The 14,880-nt window shown below is 37.3% G+C and overlaps 1 protein-coding gene across 2 annotated transcripts in view; it reads right to left on the minus strand.

The window, feature by feature from the left end:
- Positions 1–220: 220 nt before the first annotated feature.
- LOC113116527 (adenylate cyclase type 3-like) overlaps positions 221–14,880 on the minus strand; it is a 29,296-nt gene continuing 14,636 nt past the window's right edge. Inside the window, exons 5-20 of one of the 2 annotated variants that reach the window (XM_026284741.1) lie at positions 11,995–12,122; positions 11,712–11,870; positions 10,372–10,537; positions 10,167–10,283; positions 8,457–8,599; positions 8,089–8,250; positions 7,085–7,172; positions 6,285–6,401; positions 5,007–5,275; positions 4,447–4,528; positions 3,983–4,141; positions 3,765–3,911; positions 3,548–3,664; positions 2,742–2,868; positions 2,535–2,659; positions 221–2,134 (exon numbers count right to left, since the gene is read on the minus strand). In XM_026284741.1, the coding sequence (XP_026140526.1) occupies positions 1,952–2,134; positions 2,535–2,659; positions 2,742–2,868; positions 3,548–3,664; positions 3,765–3,911; positions 3,983–4,141; positions 4,447–4,528; positions 5,007–5,275; positions 6,285–6,401; positions 7,085–7,172; positions 8,089–8,250; positions 8,457–8,599; positions 10,167–10,283; positions 10,372–10,537; positions 11,712–11,870; positions 11,995–12,122 (2,289 nt within the window). In that variant the 3' untranslated portion in view covers positions 221–1,951. Of the gene's footprint in view, positions 2,135–2,534; positions 2,660–2,741; positions 2,869–3,547; positions 3,665–3,764; positions 3,912–3,982; positions 4,142–4,446; positions 4,529–5,006; positions 5,276–6,284; positions 6,402–7,084; positions 7,173–8,088; positions 8,251–8,456; positions 8,600–10,166; positions 10,287–10,371; positions 10,538–11,711; positions 11,871–11,994; positions 12,123–14,880 lie in introns of both variants that reach the window. The other variant, XM_026284740.1, reaches the window with a different exon arrangement.

The following is a 14,880-nucleotide window of genomic DNA, read 5'->3' on the forward strand; positions in this document are numbered from 1 at the left end:
CATCCCTGCAATACTGCCCATGAATGAGACGCACAATGAACCCATTCACAGTGATACTCATACACCTCTGCTATACTTGCATCCTCAGAGTACCACAAACTGACGCACACAGTGGCATGTATTTGGCACGCGAGAAACACTAGGATGTATAAAGAGGTCCAAAAGCCTGAGACCAGCAGTGAAAGTGCTTCGGGTTTTCTTTTTAGATTTTAGTACAGTATTTTTTTTTTATTACTAATTACATTGATAGTATAATAAATGTAGTAAAACTTAATGGGGTCAAAAATTTACATCCCCCTTTAACATTTTGCTAAATGTTAAGTATTTTACCAAGATAAGAGGGATCATACAAGATGCAAGTTATTGTTTATTTAGTACTGACCTGAATAAGATATTTCACATAAAAGATGTTTAAGTAGTCCACAAGAGAAAAAAATGTTGCCTGCTGTTCTTCAGAAAAATCCTTCAAAATCCACAAATTTAGTTTTTCCAGCATTTTTGTGTATTTGAACCCTTTCCAACAATGACTGTATGATTTTGAGATCCATCTTTTCACACTGAGGACAACTGAGGGACTTATATGTTACTATTACAGAAGGCTCACTGGTGCTCCAGAAGGAAAACTCATGCATTACGAGTCGGGGGTGGAAACTTTTTGAATTTGAAGATCAGGGTAAATTTATTTTGTCTTCAGGGAAACATGTTACTATCGTCTGTAGCCTCTGAAGGGCAATACTAAATGAAAAAAAAAAAATATATATATTTTTTATTTTAATTACACTTCTCCATTTTGTTCAAAAGTTTTCAACCCCCCATTTGAATCTTCTGTAGTAAGTTACATATGAGTCCATATGAGTTGGAAAGGATTCAAATACACAAAAATGCTGGAAACCAAAGAATTTGTGGATTTTTAAAGTTTTTTTCTAAAGAACTGCAGACAATTTAACTGTTCAGGACAAACAAGGGACTCGTGAACAGTTATCACTAAACACAGAAACAGTTGTGGATCATTCGATCTAACAACACAGTGTTTAGAATCAACTTAACTTTTGAACAGGACCATTTTTATAAATTCAACTATTATTTTCTCTTTGTGGACTATATGTAAACATCTTTTATGTGAAATATCTTTTTCAGGTCAGTATTAAATAAACAACAACATGCATGTTGTACGATTGCTCTTATTTTGGTAAAATAATGAATATTTTGCAGATTCTGCAACTTTTGACCTCAACTGTTAATATTATTGTTTTTCAATGTATTTTATACATTTTAAAATCCTAGAACTGTACGGTTATTTCCAGGGTTAAAACCCATGATTTAATGTGGTCTCAGACTTTAAATACCTCATGTTTGTCCATTATTAATGGTTGGAAGTAAAAAATAAAGAAATAAAGAAAAGGTGACTATAGACTTTAGAAATGCATAAACACACACACACACACACACACACTTTCATAAGAGGCAAAGGCAGTCAGTATGCTTTCCAACAAAGGAATTTGGAGAAGCTTCTCAATGGTAAACAACATTTCAGGGTAATCTTTAAATAAGGATTAAATAATGAGATGATTTCAAATAAATGAAGAACAAAACTAGGTAATTCATCGTTTCCTTTGAGCAGCGCAGTGAGTAATATACAGTAGAGTTCATTGTATCCGGTGCGGTTTGAGTTTAAAATCAACCCGTTCATCTCTTTAGCAACTTAATAAAACCATTCAGCTTGTTTGATTTCATTCATTCATCTCTGTGCACACTTCCAAATGTATATTATATAGTACTTCTCTCATAAAAACAGAAAGTCTCTCTCAACATTTCTTCCCTCAGCCTAATAAATAGAGAAAACACATTTGAAAGTACTAATTACTGGAGCACTGTACTCGGCAGAAGAGGAACGAGGTGAGGTGTGCGCGAGCAAGAGTTTTGTGTAGGACAGTGTGTGTGCGCGTGTCGGTCAAGAGCTGTCCACCACTTGGTGCGGCAGGGTCACAAACGAGCCGTTAATGAAGGAGCCTTGTTTTTCACGTCCCTTTAGGAAGTAGGTGAGCAGCTCTCCTTTCCCCTTGACGAATATGGGTCCTCTCCTGACGAAGCGGAAGCCGTAGTCCTTCAGGATGCAGTAGCAGTCCTCCACCACCTGGGGAAGCAGAGTTTGTTTAGCTGCCACAGTTTCCTTCTGGCAACTAGTTCATTTCTGAAGATTATCATGATGAACAAAACGTGTAAGAATCATACACTCCTGTCGGTCTCTGAATTTATTTCAGGCAATAATCCAAAAGCCAATTGAAAAATCTGTCTTTTTGACGGATAAATCACAGTGAGGCTAACTTTCATTCATTACAGCGCTCTATTTCTATTGTTGAGGAAGCTACTTTGAAATAAGCTCACCTAAAGTCAAGCCAACTAGTATTTAAAAAAATAATTAAATGAGATATTACAGCTTGTAGCATTGCTACCTTTAGTAATAGAAAACCTGGTGCTAAACTGAATGTAGGGAAGCTGTTTCCAGAAGGTTTCATTGATGTGAAAGCCATCACCTGGATGTTCCCCATCACCCCTGTGGACTCCATGCGACTGGCCACATTCACAGTGTTTCCCCAGATGTCAAAATGAGGTTTACGGGCCCCGATCACACCAGCCAAAACACCCCCTTTATTCAACCCTATGGAGAAAACACACAGCCAAACATGAAGCGTTGTGAATAACTGTGTCGTTCACACACAGCCAGACGTCAGGCCACTAACCGATGCGGAGCATGAAGTTATTGAAGGACTGGTAGTTGATGTTCATCAGCGTGACTTTCATGGCCAGAGCAAAATCAGCAAGATCTGCCAAGTGCTGCCAGCGTTCCCGCTCCGAAACCTCTTCTTTCTGTTGGGAAAAATATATTTTATTACAAGCCCAATTCCAGAAAAGTTGGGTTGTTTTGTAAAACGCAATAACATCAATAATCTGTGATCTGTGATCTTTAACTTGGATTTAATTGACAAAAGTGCACAGAAAAGATTTCCAAAGTTTTCACTGACCAGCGTAAATGTATTTTGTAAATATGAACAAATTTTGATGGATGCAACACACTCCAGAAAAGTTGGGACCGAGGCAAAATAAAGTGAAAAGATTAGAGAAAATCCACGTTAAACTAATACACACAAAGAATTTAGGTCTTTCACCAAGTACCATATATAATATTGTGAAAAGATTCAGGGAAATCTCAGGAAAAACCACTGTCATTTACCACAGTCTGCTACTACATCAAGAAATGCAACTTGAATCTCTTACTGAAAGCTACACATCAGCTGATCTGACACAGTGTTAAACATGCCTCTGTGTTCCAGCCATCAAAATCAAAACTTGTCTATATTTACAAGATAAAATGAAGTTGGTCAGTGCAAACATTGGAAATTTCTTCTTTGTACTTTAGTCAGTTAAATAAAGAGAACGAACAGATAACACATACTTCTTGATTGTATGGCATTTCACAAAACGTCCCAACTTTTCTGGAATTGGGGTTGTAGATCTAGATGGACTCCTTAACATGTGCCTCCATTACCTTCATACAAGCGTAACCGTTGGTGTTGTTGTCTGGAGTGACTCCGGATGCTGCCATGTAGGTGCTGCCAATAGTCTTGATCTTGGTTATACAGCGAAACTGCGGCTCGTCTAAAAGCTAAAGAGCACAAAATCAAACAGATAACAGTATGAAGTCTTAACTTGTGGCTCCTTTATTGGCAACAGCTTGGAGAAATACTCCTATTACTAGTACTTACGCTATCAAAATCAGAAATGATTTCATTGAGGAACCTCAGACACTCGATCCCGCCGTTGTTGATGCTTTCCTCCGTATAGAAATCAGAGAAGTTTGGGATGGAGGCGAACATGACTCCGATCTCATCGTAGGACTGGCTGTAGAGTTCCTGGGACATGTGCATGGGAAAGTTAATTGAGTTTGACAGCATTTGTGAGGCTGAGCGGCTGGATTTCTCACCTCATCCCTCTTCTTGGAGCCCAGGAAATGTCGGGCGACGTGCTCCGGAAGCATATTAGTGACCAGAGCCTCGTTCCAGCGCCGCATCTCGTACACCTTCTCCTTCTGCTCATGCACTTCAATCTTCCACAGGAACAGCGTGCGTGCCAGCTTCTCCACCTGAGCCAAAAAAGAGTGAAGAATAGGCTAAAATGTAAGTCATTATTATTTAAGCTAGGCTACACAAGCTGTTCGGAAAAGAAAAAGGTGCATTGATGTCATCTGCTGCAACAAACATCACTTCCTGCATCTTCTAATTAAATGTCATTGACGTCAAACATCTAATGAGGCATTTTCAAGGAATGTTAATTGTTTAAAAGTTCTATTCACTAAAGAAAGAAAGTCATAGTGAATAATTACACAATCTCCATTTTTGAGAGAACTAAAAATAATCAGAGAGAGGGAAAGAGAGAAGTAAATCTCACATGTCGGGAGAAGTAGTAGAAGCTGACCATCATGAGGAAGATCATCACACTCATGGCGTATTTGGAGGGCACAAGATGAACTCTGTAAAAATAAAGTAATAATTTCTTGAAAAGTGCCACACAATTTCTCTATGAAAATCTAATACCTAGACATAACAGGAGAGAAGAGATGTATCCCAGTTTTATAATCCACCAGCTGAAAATCACAAGTCTGATCTGATCTTAAAGAGACAGTTCACCCAAAAATGAAAAATCTGTCATTTACTCACCCTGAAGTTTCTTTCCTGTGATGAACACACTGGTAACCCAACTGTTGGCCGTAACCATTGACATACAGGGCAAAAAATACTACGCAAGTCAATGGCTACCTCCAACCAATATTTTTTAAAGTATCTGTTTTGGTGTTCAACAGAAGAAAGAAACTCATACAGGTTTTTGGGTGAATTATCCCTTTAAATAAGTAACAACACACCTCTGCTGAACACACTGCTTGATTTGAGATGTGATTCACATACTAATGGAGTACTGCTAATCCTGGCTGTGATTAGTGCTGTACACACCTGTACTCTTTAAAGCGCGTCAGGTCGTACTGGTCAAAGATGTCCCTCCAGCTGTAGATGTTGACCACAGCTGTAGCTCCGCTGATCAGCAGCATGAGGGTGAGCTTGACCATGTGGCTGACCTGCACCAGCATGGTGGTGGCGATGAGAGCCAGTACTGCGATGTAGCTGTAGTATTTAGGATTCTCTGAGCAGCTGCTGGTGGCCGCAGTGACCGGAGTGACCGCAGTCGTCTCACCCGCGGAGGACTCTGGGGCACGACAGCTCAACTACAGAGGACACCAGAAGAAGTACAGCTCGCAAAAACTCTCTGTTTTAGATGTTCAAATCTATCATTTATTTAATATCACTGCTGTAATAAAATATTGGAGTTGAACGAGCATTCAAAAGTTTGGCTTGTTTTTGAAAGAAGTCTCTTCTGCTCACCAAGGCTGCATTTATTTGAACAAAAAATACAGTAAAATCTGTAATATTATGAAATATTATTACAATTTGATTTTACTATGTTCTAGGTGAATATATGGTAAAAAGTAATTTTTTTCTGTGACCAAAGCTGTATTTTCTGCATCATTCCTCCAGTATCACATGATCTTCAGAAATCAGAATAATAAGCTGATTTGCTGCTCAAGAAACATTTCTGATTATTATCACTGCTGAAAACACTTTTGCCCACAATTTGGTGAACCAAAAGTAAAAAAAAAACGCTTTTATTTGACATAGAAATATTTTTTTTTAATTCTAAACGTCTTTACGGTCACCTTTGATCAATTTAATGCATCCTTGCTAAATAAAATCAGCGAATCTTATTTAGTCTTAAATCCTACTCACAAACTTATGAGCTATTAAATAACTAGTAACTTTGTAAAAGTTGCACATGATGATTTACCTTTATTGTAATGCCATTTTTTGCTAGATATGTAGATATTTTCAATTATACAGAATTAGTATATTCATAAAATACATGTAAAATAAACCATTATTAATCATAAAATAAAGGTATTAATATATTTAAATAATTTAAAGAGAACTGTAAGCCTACCAAATTACTATAAATACATACATAGGCCCCAAATTACAATTAGTCTGAATATGCAACACTGTTACTTGCGTCCACATATCCTTATTTATTTAGCCATTTATTTTAAAGACAAAAATACGTAAAATAAATTGAAAGACTTCCTGAGGTTGATAATGCAATTTTTTTTTTAAGATTAAGCACATACATTTCTTGAATTAGAAAAAACATACTTTTGTTTCCTCAATTGACTTGTCTCTTACCATATCTACTATGTCGGCCGTTGTGACTATAAAGATGGCCGCCATGGCCCAAGTGTTGCGAGCCCAGCGCGTGTGATCAATCCAAGTGGAGAATGACACCAATCTCTTTGGAAATACCTTTGAAAACAAGACAAAAAAGCTCCATAAACATCCAATCCCAGCAAAAGTTGTTAACCTTGTACGCACATGACCTGCTCTGACAATGGAAAGACCACATGTACAGTGATTGTGGAAACAATTGATTTAATTCACAGCAACATGCTTTTTAAAATCAATAAATTCTTCAGTAAAGCCATATGGACTCATACGTCCTTCATCTGTTGTGTGTGTGACCGTCTCCCCTTCCAGAAACACATTATCTCCGTTCTCGCTCAATCTGTGTGTGTGTGTGCTTGAGAGGGAATCAATATCAGGAACTTTATTAGTCAATGGGGAATGTGTTGACCTAACTAATGAGGATGAGTCAAATATACTGCTGCGTGCTCCACCAGTAAATGGAAGAGCCTCGGGAAACACACTTCATTCATGTGACTGCTTCTATTAATATTATGTGAGACGTCAACAAAGATGCATCGGAAATGGAAACATTTTTCATCATGATTCCGGCGACTAATAGAAAGCATAATCGTGCATGTTCAGGAAATCTAAATACTGAGAGCTAAAACCGTCATGTTTAAGTTGACATCACACAGAAGCTGGAACCAACTTTACTACTGTATTTCTGAGTGTAACAAGACATCCGCATCAGGTACGAAAGTGGACACATGTTCTGTGTGATTGGTGTAAGAGCAGGAACTCACCCGAGGGAAGATGGCAGCCAGCGAACAGATAGTGAGAATGAGAAGCAAGACTTCACCTACGGCCAGAGTCACATAGTTTGCAACCAACCTGCACGGAGCAGAAATACACAGACAGGGGAAAGTGAACATCGGCTGTTCCTTCCACAACGCTTTTCGAACACATACTGTTTGCACAAGAAGTGATGTTAATTTGTATTAAATGTGCCTTTAAAGATGCTTTTTAGAACGCAAAAGATAACAAAAAAGACAATAAAATAATAATTTTGTCCCTTTAGGGGCTCCGTAGCTGCATACAAAAACAAACAGCGTGATCAGTGTAGTCCGATTCATGAATAAATTACTCTTTTAAACCATGTTTCAAAGCCATTTAAAGTTTAATTAATTTGGCATCCAAAATTTTATTTTGTTGTGTTGATTATTTAATCAGTTAAATAAATAGCAATAAAAAAAATCATATTAGTTTGGACCTTAGCTTTTATTCATATTTTTGTAATGTGCAAAATTAGAAGACTAGAAGCAATTATAGAATTACATATAATGATGCACTTAAGTCCTACATAAGGGAGTCAAAAAAGTAACTGAATTTAAATAAAACATTTTTTTTTACCTAAAATACATTTTAATTTAATTTTAAAGAACATAACATTCAGTTCACACTCATTTTTAAAAGTAGATTATTTCCATAGGAACTCTTTTTTTAAAGTTTGCTGAAGTGTACTTGTTTTGTCAGGAGGGTCTGCACAGGTGAATCGATATCAAATCTAAATCGGGAAACTCAATTTAATCAGGAAACCTTTACAAATCCCAGCCTTGAATGAAAGTGGATACAGTATTTAAACGCCAGAGACAAAGGGAAACGCCAAATAGCAACAGGACCTTATTTTTACCCAACAAAGAGATGCTATGCTAACAGTAAACAGATGATGAGTGGCCTCCGTTGACCGGTGGCAGCTGAAACAGGGGCTGATGGTGTTTGTGTGCTGATGTGTTAATAGTTAACTGACCTGGGGTCAATGAGAGCCTCCATGACGGCGGTGAAGAGCAGCACCACACACGAGCAGCTGAACGCCGCTCCGCTCTGCTTCTCCTTCTCCACCGAGAAGCGCGTCTCCAGCTCCGGATCAGTAAAGCGCAGGGACAGACGATTAGTGTGCTTCCCTTTCAGCCTGAAACACACACACACACACACACACACACACACACACACACAAACATTGGGAAAAAGAAGTGTGCAGCAGTACGAGCAGGTATATATTTGTATATATTTGAAATCATTATGTTTTAGTAATCACACTTGATGTGCCTATTAAGTGTCTAAAAACGAAACATTCAGTCCGTGCTTCTTTTGAAGGATATAAAGTAGAGTACGTACGCCTGTACGGTCTCTCTCTCCAGCAGAGCTTCATTGAGGAGTTTGTTGAGCTCCTGTTCGTTCTCCTGAGCGTCGATGACTCTCTCAGCCAGATCACGCAGACGCAAACGCCGCCGAGGGTTTGGAAAAGAGGGGTTCACCACCTACCACCAAACACATGCACAATCACACGCTGACTGTTCTCTTTTACCTTCTATATCCAAAAACCCCCACATAATAGTTTAAATATCTGTCACAAATTTTCAACAGATTTAACTGTGATACATTAACTATGATAACCGTGAAAAGTTCACACTCTGAAGGATATTTCAGAACAATAATAATGAAACTATTTGGTACCATCATGCTAATACATGAACAGTCAAAATTCTGTAACATAGTTTGGTTAAAATTTCTCAATGGTAGTTTAAAACAACACTTTTTTTACCCTGTCAAAAACAGCTCTTTTCAGAGCAAGCAGTTTTGTAGCATTTTCCTTTAAATGTTAATGAGCTCTGCTGACTCCGCCCCTCTCTTTTGAGCTGCTCTTTGAGGGACTGTTTACTTCAGACACATGTGTACTGTTTTATTAATTACAAATACCCACACATTGGGCACTATTTTAACGATCTATAAATGCAAAGTGTAAAGCGTACGGCGCAGGTGCCCTCAGGGCGGGTCCAAATCCACTTTTGCTATTTTAACAATGGGAACGCGGGTTGAAAAAAAGGAGTTGTCCCTATTGTCTTAAGTAATGGGTGTAACATTCAATACACCAATCTGAGTGTCATCTCCCATTCCCTTTAAGAGCGAGATGCGCTCACACCATGGCAGATCGTTATTTACATGGCAGAATTTGTTGGCAGAAAAGCTGAACGCTTCTCAAGTGAAGAAACCGATCTGCTCGTGCGCGAAGTTAAAGCGCGTAAGGACGGGACAAGCAGGAATACACCACAGCTTCCCGAGGTGAAGAATCATTATTAGTAGTAATAGGCTGAATTGCAAATAGGTAGCCTAATTCTAATACAAGCAATGACTATCCATCATTACATTTTTATATTTATGTAGCCTACACAATAATATTATTTTACACTGTAATCCTTTTGTATTTAATATTTGGCATGTTTGTGTGATGCGCATCCCTGTGTGTAATAAGCAAAGTCAAAGTGCACTGTGGACCCACCCAGAGGAGCATTTTCTACCAACGCACTCTTTAAAGAACACAAAAATATTGCGCCATTGACTTTAGACCAGGTTTGAGTTGGATGAGTTTGATGTTTTGGATGCAATTAATCATGATTAATGGTTTGACAGCAATACGTCCCCTTGGAATTATAAGGTTCTATCTGACATTTTTGTCAAAATTGAGTTATTCACATATTCTTATTCTGTGTCAACGTAGTTACATTATGTGATAGATTTTTTTTTATGTTGTGTACATTATGGGACTTTTTATTTAAAAAACAATAAGGTTCTATCTACACAGTCGAATGGAACACAATAACTTCGAAGGTCAATGTCTCAAAACTACTCAGAATGCAGACAGAACTTTATAATTCCAAAGGGGACGAATAGTGTAAAGAACTTTTGTTAATTTATGCATTTTGTCAGGGACTGAAAACCTTTGCCATTTTAATCTGTAATTAAGTAGGCGAAGTCCTGAAAGTTAACAGATTCCACTGGCTTTAGCACAGTTGCAGATGTCAGTGTGTGAGATCATGGTGTCATTACCCGTGTGTCCAGCTCCTCCGGCTCCTCCGGTGTGGTGCAGGCCGTGTGGACGCTCCCATTGCACTCCGTCGTGTTGATCAGCAACGGAGAATTCCCATTAGACGACGTCACCGACAGCTTCTGGAGGAAACCACCAGCGAGAGCGTGAGAAAGAGAGAGACACAGAGGAACCAAAGAAACCGACAGTAACAGAAATGACACTCACTACCCCGTTGATGCCGTTTTTACCCACGGGTCCCTTGGACACCACCACCAAATACGTCTCAATGCCCCTTTCCTTCAGGTACTCGCAGCGGTCTCCTCCGTTCCCCGGCTCCACATCAAACTCTCCATGCAGACACTCCAGGGTATTCTGGGAGATGTGCACTCGCCTACCAGACACACGTTTGAGTTCAAACACAGCCTGAGTGTGTTACCGCAAACACAACACTTAGACAATCCTGCTGTTTCACCGTTAACAACTACAGAACAAATCCATCAACCTTTTGATTTAGGATCCATCGCTGATCTTTTTTTGACTCACTTAAGTAGGACTTAAGTGCATCTTTATATGTAATCTAATAATTACATCTATCGTCTATTGAAATACGGTTAAAGTGAGTAACCGGAATTTTTGCTATTAGACATTTATAAAGAAGTTGTAATTAAGTGCACCTAAAATATATTAACCTTAAACATAAATAACACACTAATTATAATCAAGTTCTTTGCATGTGCTTCAGAATGATAGTCAACAACAACTACAACAAGAAAAAAAAAAAAAAAAAAAAAAAAAAAAAAAAAACGTTTTCAGTTAGGGAATGCTCTAAGACCCAGAAAATAAACATTATTATTATTATTATTATTTCAGTTTTTTCTATAATTTTTTAAGATGCATCATTTTTAAAAAGGTTGCATATTTTTCTAAATAGTTGCATCAATCGATTTTCTGGTATGCTTTACTTAAAATTAATTAATTAAAAATGTATCCTGGTATCTTGAATTTAAAAAGTCAATGTTGTTTCACAATCACTCATTAATCAGAAGATGTTAAGCACTTACAATATGGTTTTAGTTGAAAAAATATAATGACCCAAATTGTGAAAATAACATACAAATGTTGAATGCATTGTGATGAGGGTTAAGTGTGTTAAGAATTCAAGTCGTGAAAAACACACTTAAGTGGCCTTTTATTTCTTTACAGTAGATCCTAAGTTTCACTACAATTAAACAATTAAGGGTGGGTCTCATTCTAATTGAGTCTTGCTAACGATTGTGATAGATACGAGTCTAATAATTAAACATATCTCCAGAGAGTCTCATCCTTGACTGCAGCGCTCCTGCATTCAGGCGTAGTTCATTTAAGGAGGAGTGAAGTTTATATATGACCTGAACAACCAGACACATTTACACCCGTCTGAGTCACTTCTTGGATTCCTGTCTGTCTTGACTGCATCTCAGAAGGCTTTCACACTTACTATTTTCATAAATGATAGCTAGTGAACTTCCCCCAGCATTCAGAAGCAAACTAAACCCCTTATCACTGGTGAATGTGCAGGATTTTACCCTGGTATTCCTCCTGCCTCCATCTTGTTGGCCACCGTCACGTCAGTCGACCACACGTCATACTGCCAGCGCTTCTGTCCGAGTACACCGCCCAAAACCGTCCCAGAATGCACCCCGACACGCATGTCCACATCTGTCTGCGTCTTCTCTCGAACGTATCTGAAATCCAGATGAATGTGTCAGACCTCATCATACTCGAGCACGCCCAACTCCAGCTATTTAAAAATCACTGTCACTAATTCCCATTTAATTCTAGAAATAATTCCCAGCATGCATCACTCACGAAATGGCCTCAACCATGGCCAAACCCATCATGATGGAGCAGGCCGCATGGTCATCGCGGTAATCTGGAAGGCCACAAATACAGTAATAGCAGTCGCCCAGGATCTTGATCCTCAACTGGTGGTATTTCTGAAAATAGAGCATCTTAGTTAGCTTCAAACTTCACTAGAAAATAATTGAGCATCAGTTGAGAGCAACAATGTGCGTCCACCTTTCAGCCACCTGGTTTTGGATATTCCTCAAAAGGAATTGAAAAATTCTATATGAAAAAAATGATAAAGTAACCAAACCAACTGGATCCAAGAACAGCCAAAACATTACAAAGACTGAATACAAAATACAAAAAAAATTCCCGTAGCTCAATTGGTAGAGCACTGCTTTATCAAGCGCAAGGTTGGGGGTTCGATTCCCCGGGAACACATGATATAAATTAAAAAAAAAAAAAAATCAAAATCATAAAGTCACTGCTGGAAAGGGTTCAAATATGCAAAGATGCTGGAAAACTGAAGAATCTGCAGGACCTTAAAGATTTTTCTGAAGAACGCTGCTCAGTTTAACTGTTCAGAACAAACAAGGGACTCATGCACAACCATCACAAAACAGAAAAACAGTCGAGGATCATCAGGTAACAGAACACAGTATTAAGAACCAAGGGTTCCCAAACTTTTGAGGGGGTTATTTTAATAATTTCAGCATTTTTTTTTTTTGTCTTGTGGAATAAATGTTAATATCTTTTATGTACAATATCTTACTCAGGACAGTACTAAATAAAAAATAACATGCATTTAGTATGATCTCTCTTATTTTTTGAAAATTACTCATATTTTCACAGATTCTGCAAGGGGTGCCCAAACTTTCGAGCCCCACTGTATATATATATATATATATATATATATATATATATATATATATATATATATATATATATATATATATATATAATTGTTTTCTTGATTTTACAAAATCACAATGTTTTGTTGACATTTTGTGTGCATATAAATAAAAGTAGGGCTTTTATAGTTTCAAATGATGTATTAGTCTTATGTGTACGATCAAAAAAGACGAAACATTTGAAGTTCTTTTCGAGCTTCACTTTGTAGTTTATTTTGTAGGTTTGATAACTTGAAATGTAAACTTGTTGTTCCGATTCTGATGCTAGTATCGGAAATATCTCCGATACCAAAACAAATTCTGGCATCGGCGAGTACATAAACCCATATACCGATCAGATACCATTTTCTTAAACAAGACCTAGTTATGACCATAGAGTCAGTAAAAGAATATGACTGCTAGCTTTGCCTAACCGCTGCACGGTTCTTCTTCGCTGCTCAGAATGCATAGCAAACACAGGAAGTTGTGCTGTGTTGCCACAAGTAACCCCTTGTTAGAGCTTCGAAGAAGAAATGAAGACGCGTTAGCAGCACTGATCTATATATGACTGGATCTCTCATCGCGTTCTAAACTGCCAACAGAGAGTGAAACCGCTTCTATATTATAGATTAGTGGTTAGCAGTATGTCTCTGTAGTACCGGTAGTTACCGACTCCCGAGTATATTCGGTACACGCAGCTGCGTTCAGTCGCTTCCGTGTTAGTCAAAGCGCAGGGCTCCAGACAGTAGCCGAATATATACTAGTGTCTGTGAATATTAAACTGCAAAATACTATTTAAATATTACTCCTGCAAATTCTACATCTCTGTGGGTGACGGGCGCAGATGTGCGGGAGCTCGCTGTTTTGTGGTCTCTGCTGTGTGTCAATATATGAGGACACAAACGCATAAACCGTCAATTCATGAGAATTTACCGTTTCATTTGAGAAAACTTTCATATCATAAACACAGACACTCAAAGATCTTCATGACAACCCATTAAAATAAATTTTCGGTTAAACATGAGTAAATTGACAATATATTAAGCTACTGTTGTAGCCTACAGTAGTTTTAGCTATGTATCTATGTAGTAATACTAATACATCTCTGTTAAAAATAATAATTATGCCTTGATGGTTGCTTGTTTTTTACTTGTTTTTTTGTAAAGGGATTATCTGATTAATATATCATTTTGTTATATTCCTAAACTTATTTGTTGCAGTTTTTTATACAGTTATATTGTAAAACTAAAATACCTTTTTTAGTTTGTGGTGTTAGATTTTTGGCTGCATTTGAAGTTCTCTTTCGCTTAAGAAAATAAATAATATTACTGTCAAATTTATGTCAGATAATAAAAATACTGTAATGAATATAGTAGTTCACCATGTATTTATTCATGTTTTATTAAGGGATAGGTCTGAAGCTCACCATAAAATAATTCTAGCAATTTACACAGGGCTATATACGGCTGTATATACAGATACACACCCAGGTATCGGATCAGTACTCGGTGTCGGCCGATAACCTGAGCCCAGGTATCGGAATCGGTATCGGGAAGAGAAAAAGTGTATCAGAACATCTCTACTTGAAAGTAAACTAATTAGTAATCTGATTACTTTTTAAATGCAGTCATCACTAATATAATCAAATGACAATTTTAAAGAAATAATTAGTACTTTGTAGTGGATTACTTTTTTTGAGTAACTTACCCAACACTATACATGACGTAAGTATAAAAGTTACTCATCCCATTAAGCATTGTGAATTATGTAATTAAATATATATACTACTATACAATTTTATGAAAATAAAATTTACTCTATACAATTATAGATATAGATTCTAAAGTTAGGGTTGGTAAGATATTGAACTGTTTTTGAAATATGTCTCTTCTACTCGCCAAGGCTGTATTTATTTAATTAAATACAGTGATATTGCGTACATTATTACAATTTAAAGTACTTTATTTCTATTGTAGTACATGTTAAAAATAAATTATTCAAAGTTGTATTTCCATCA

This window comes from Carassius auratus, chromosome 16 (assembly GCF_003368295.1).
Source record: "Carassius auratus strain Wakin chromosome 16, ASM336829v1, whole genome shotgun sequence".
Classification (NCBI taxonomy): domain Eukaryota; kingdom Metazoa; phylum Chordata; class Actinopteri; order Cypriniformes; family Cyprinidae; genus Carassius; species Carassius auratus.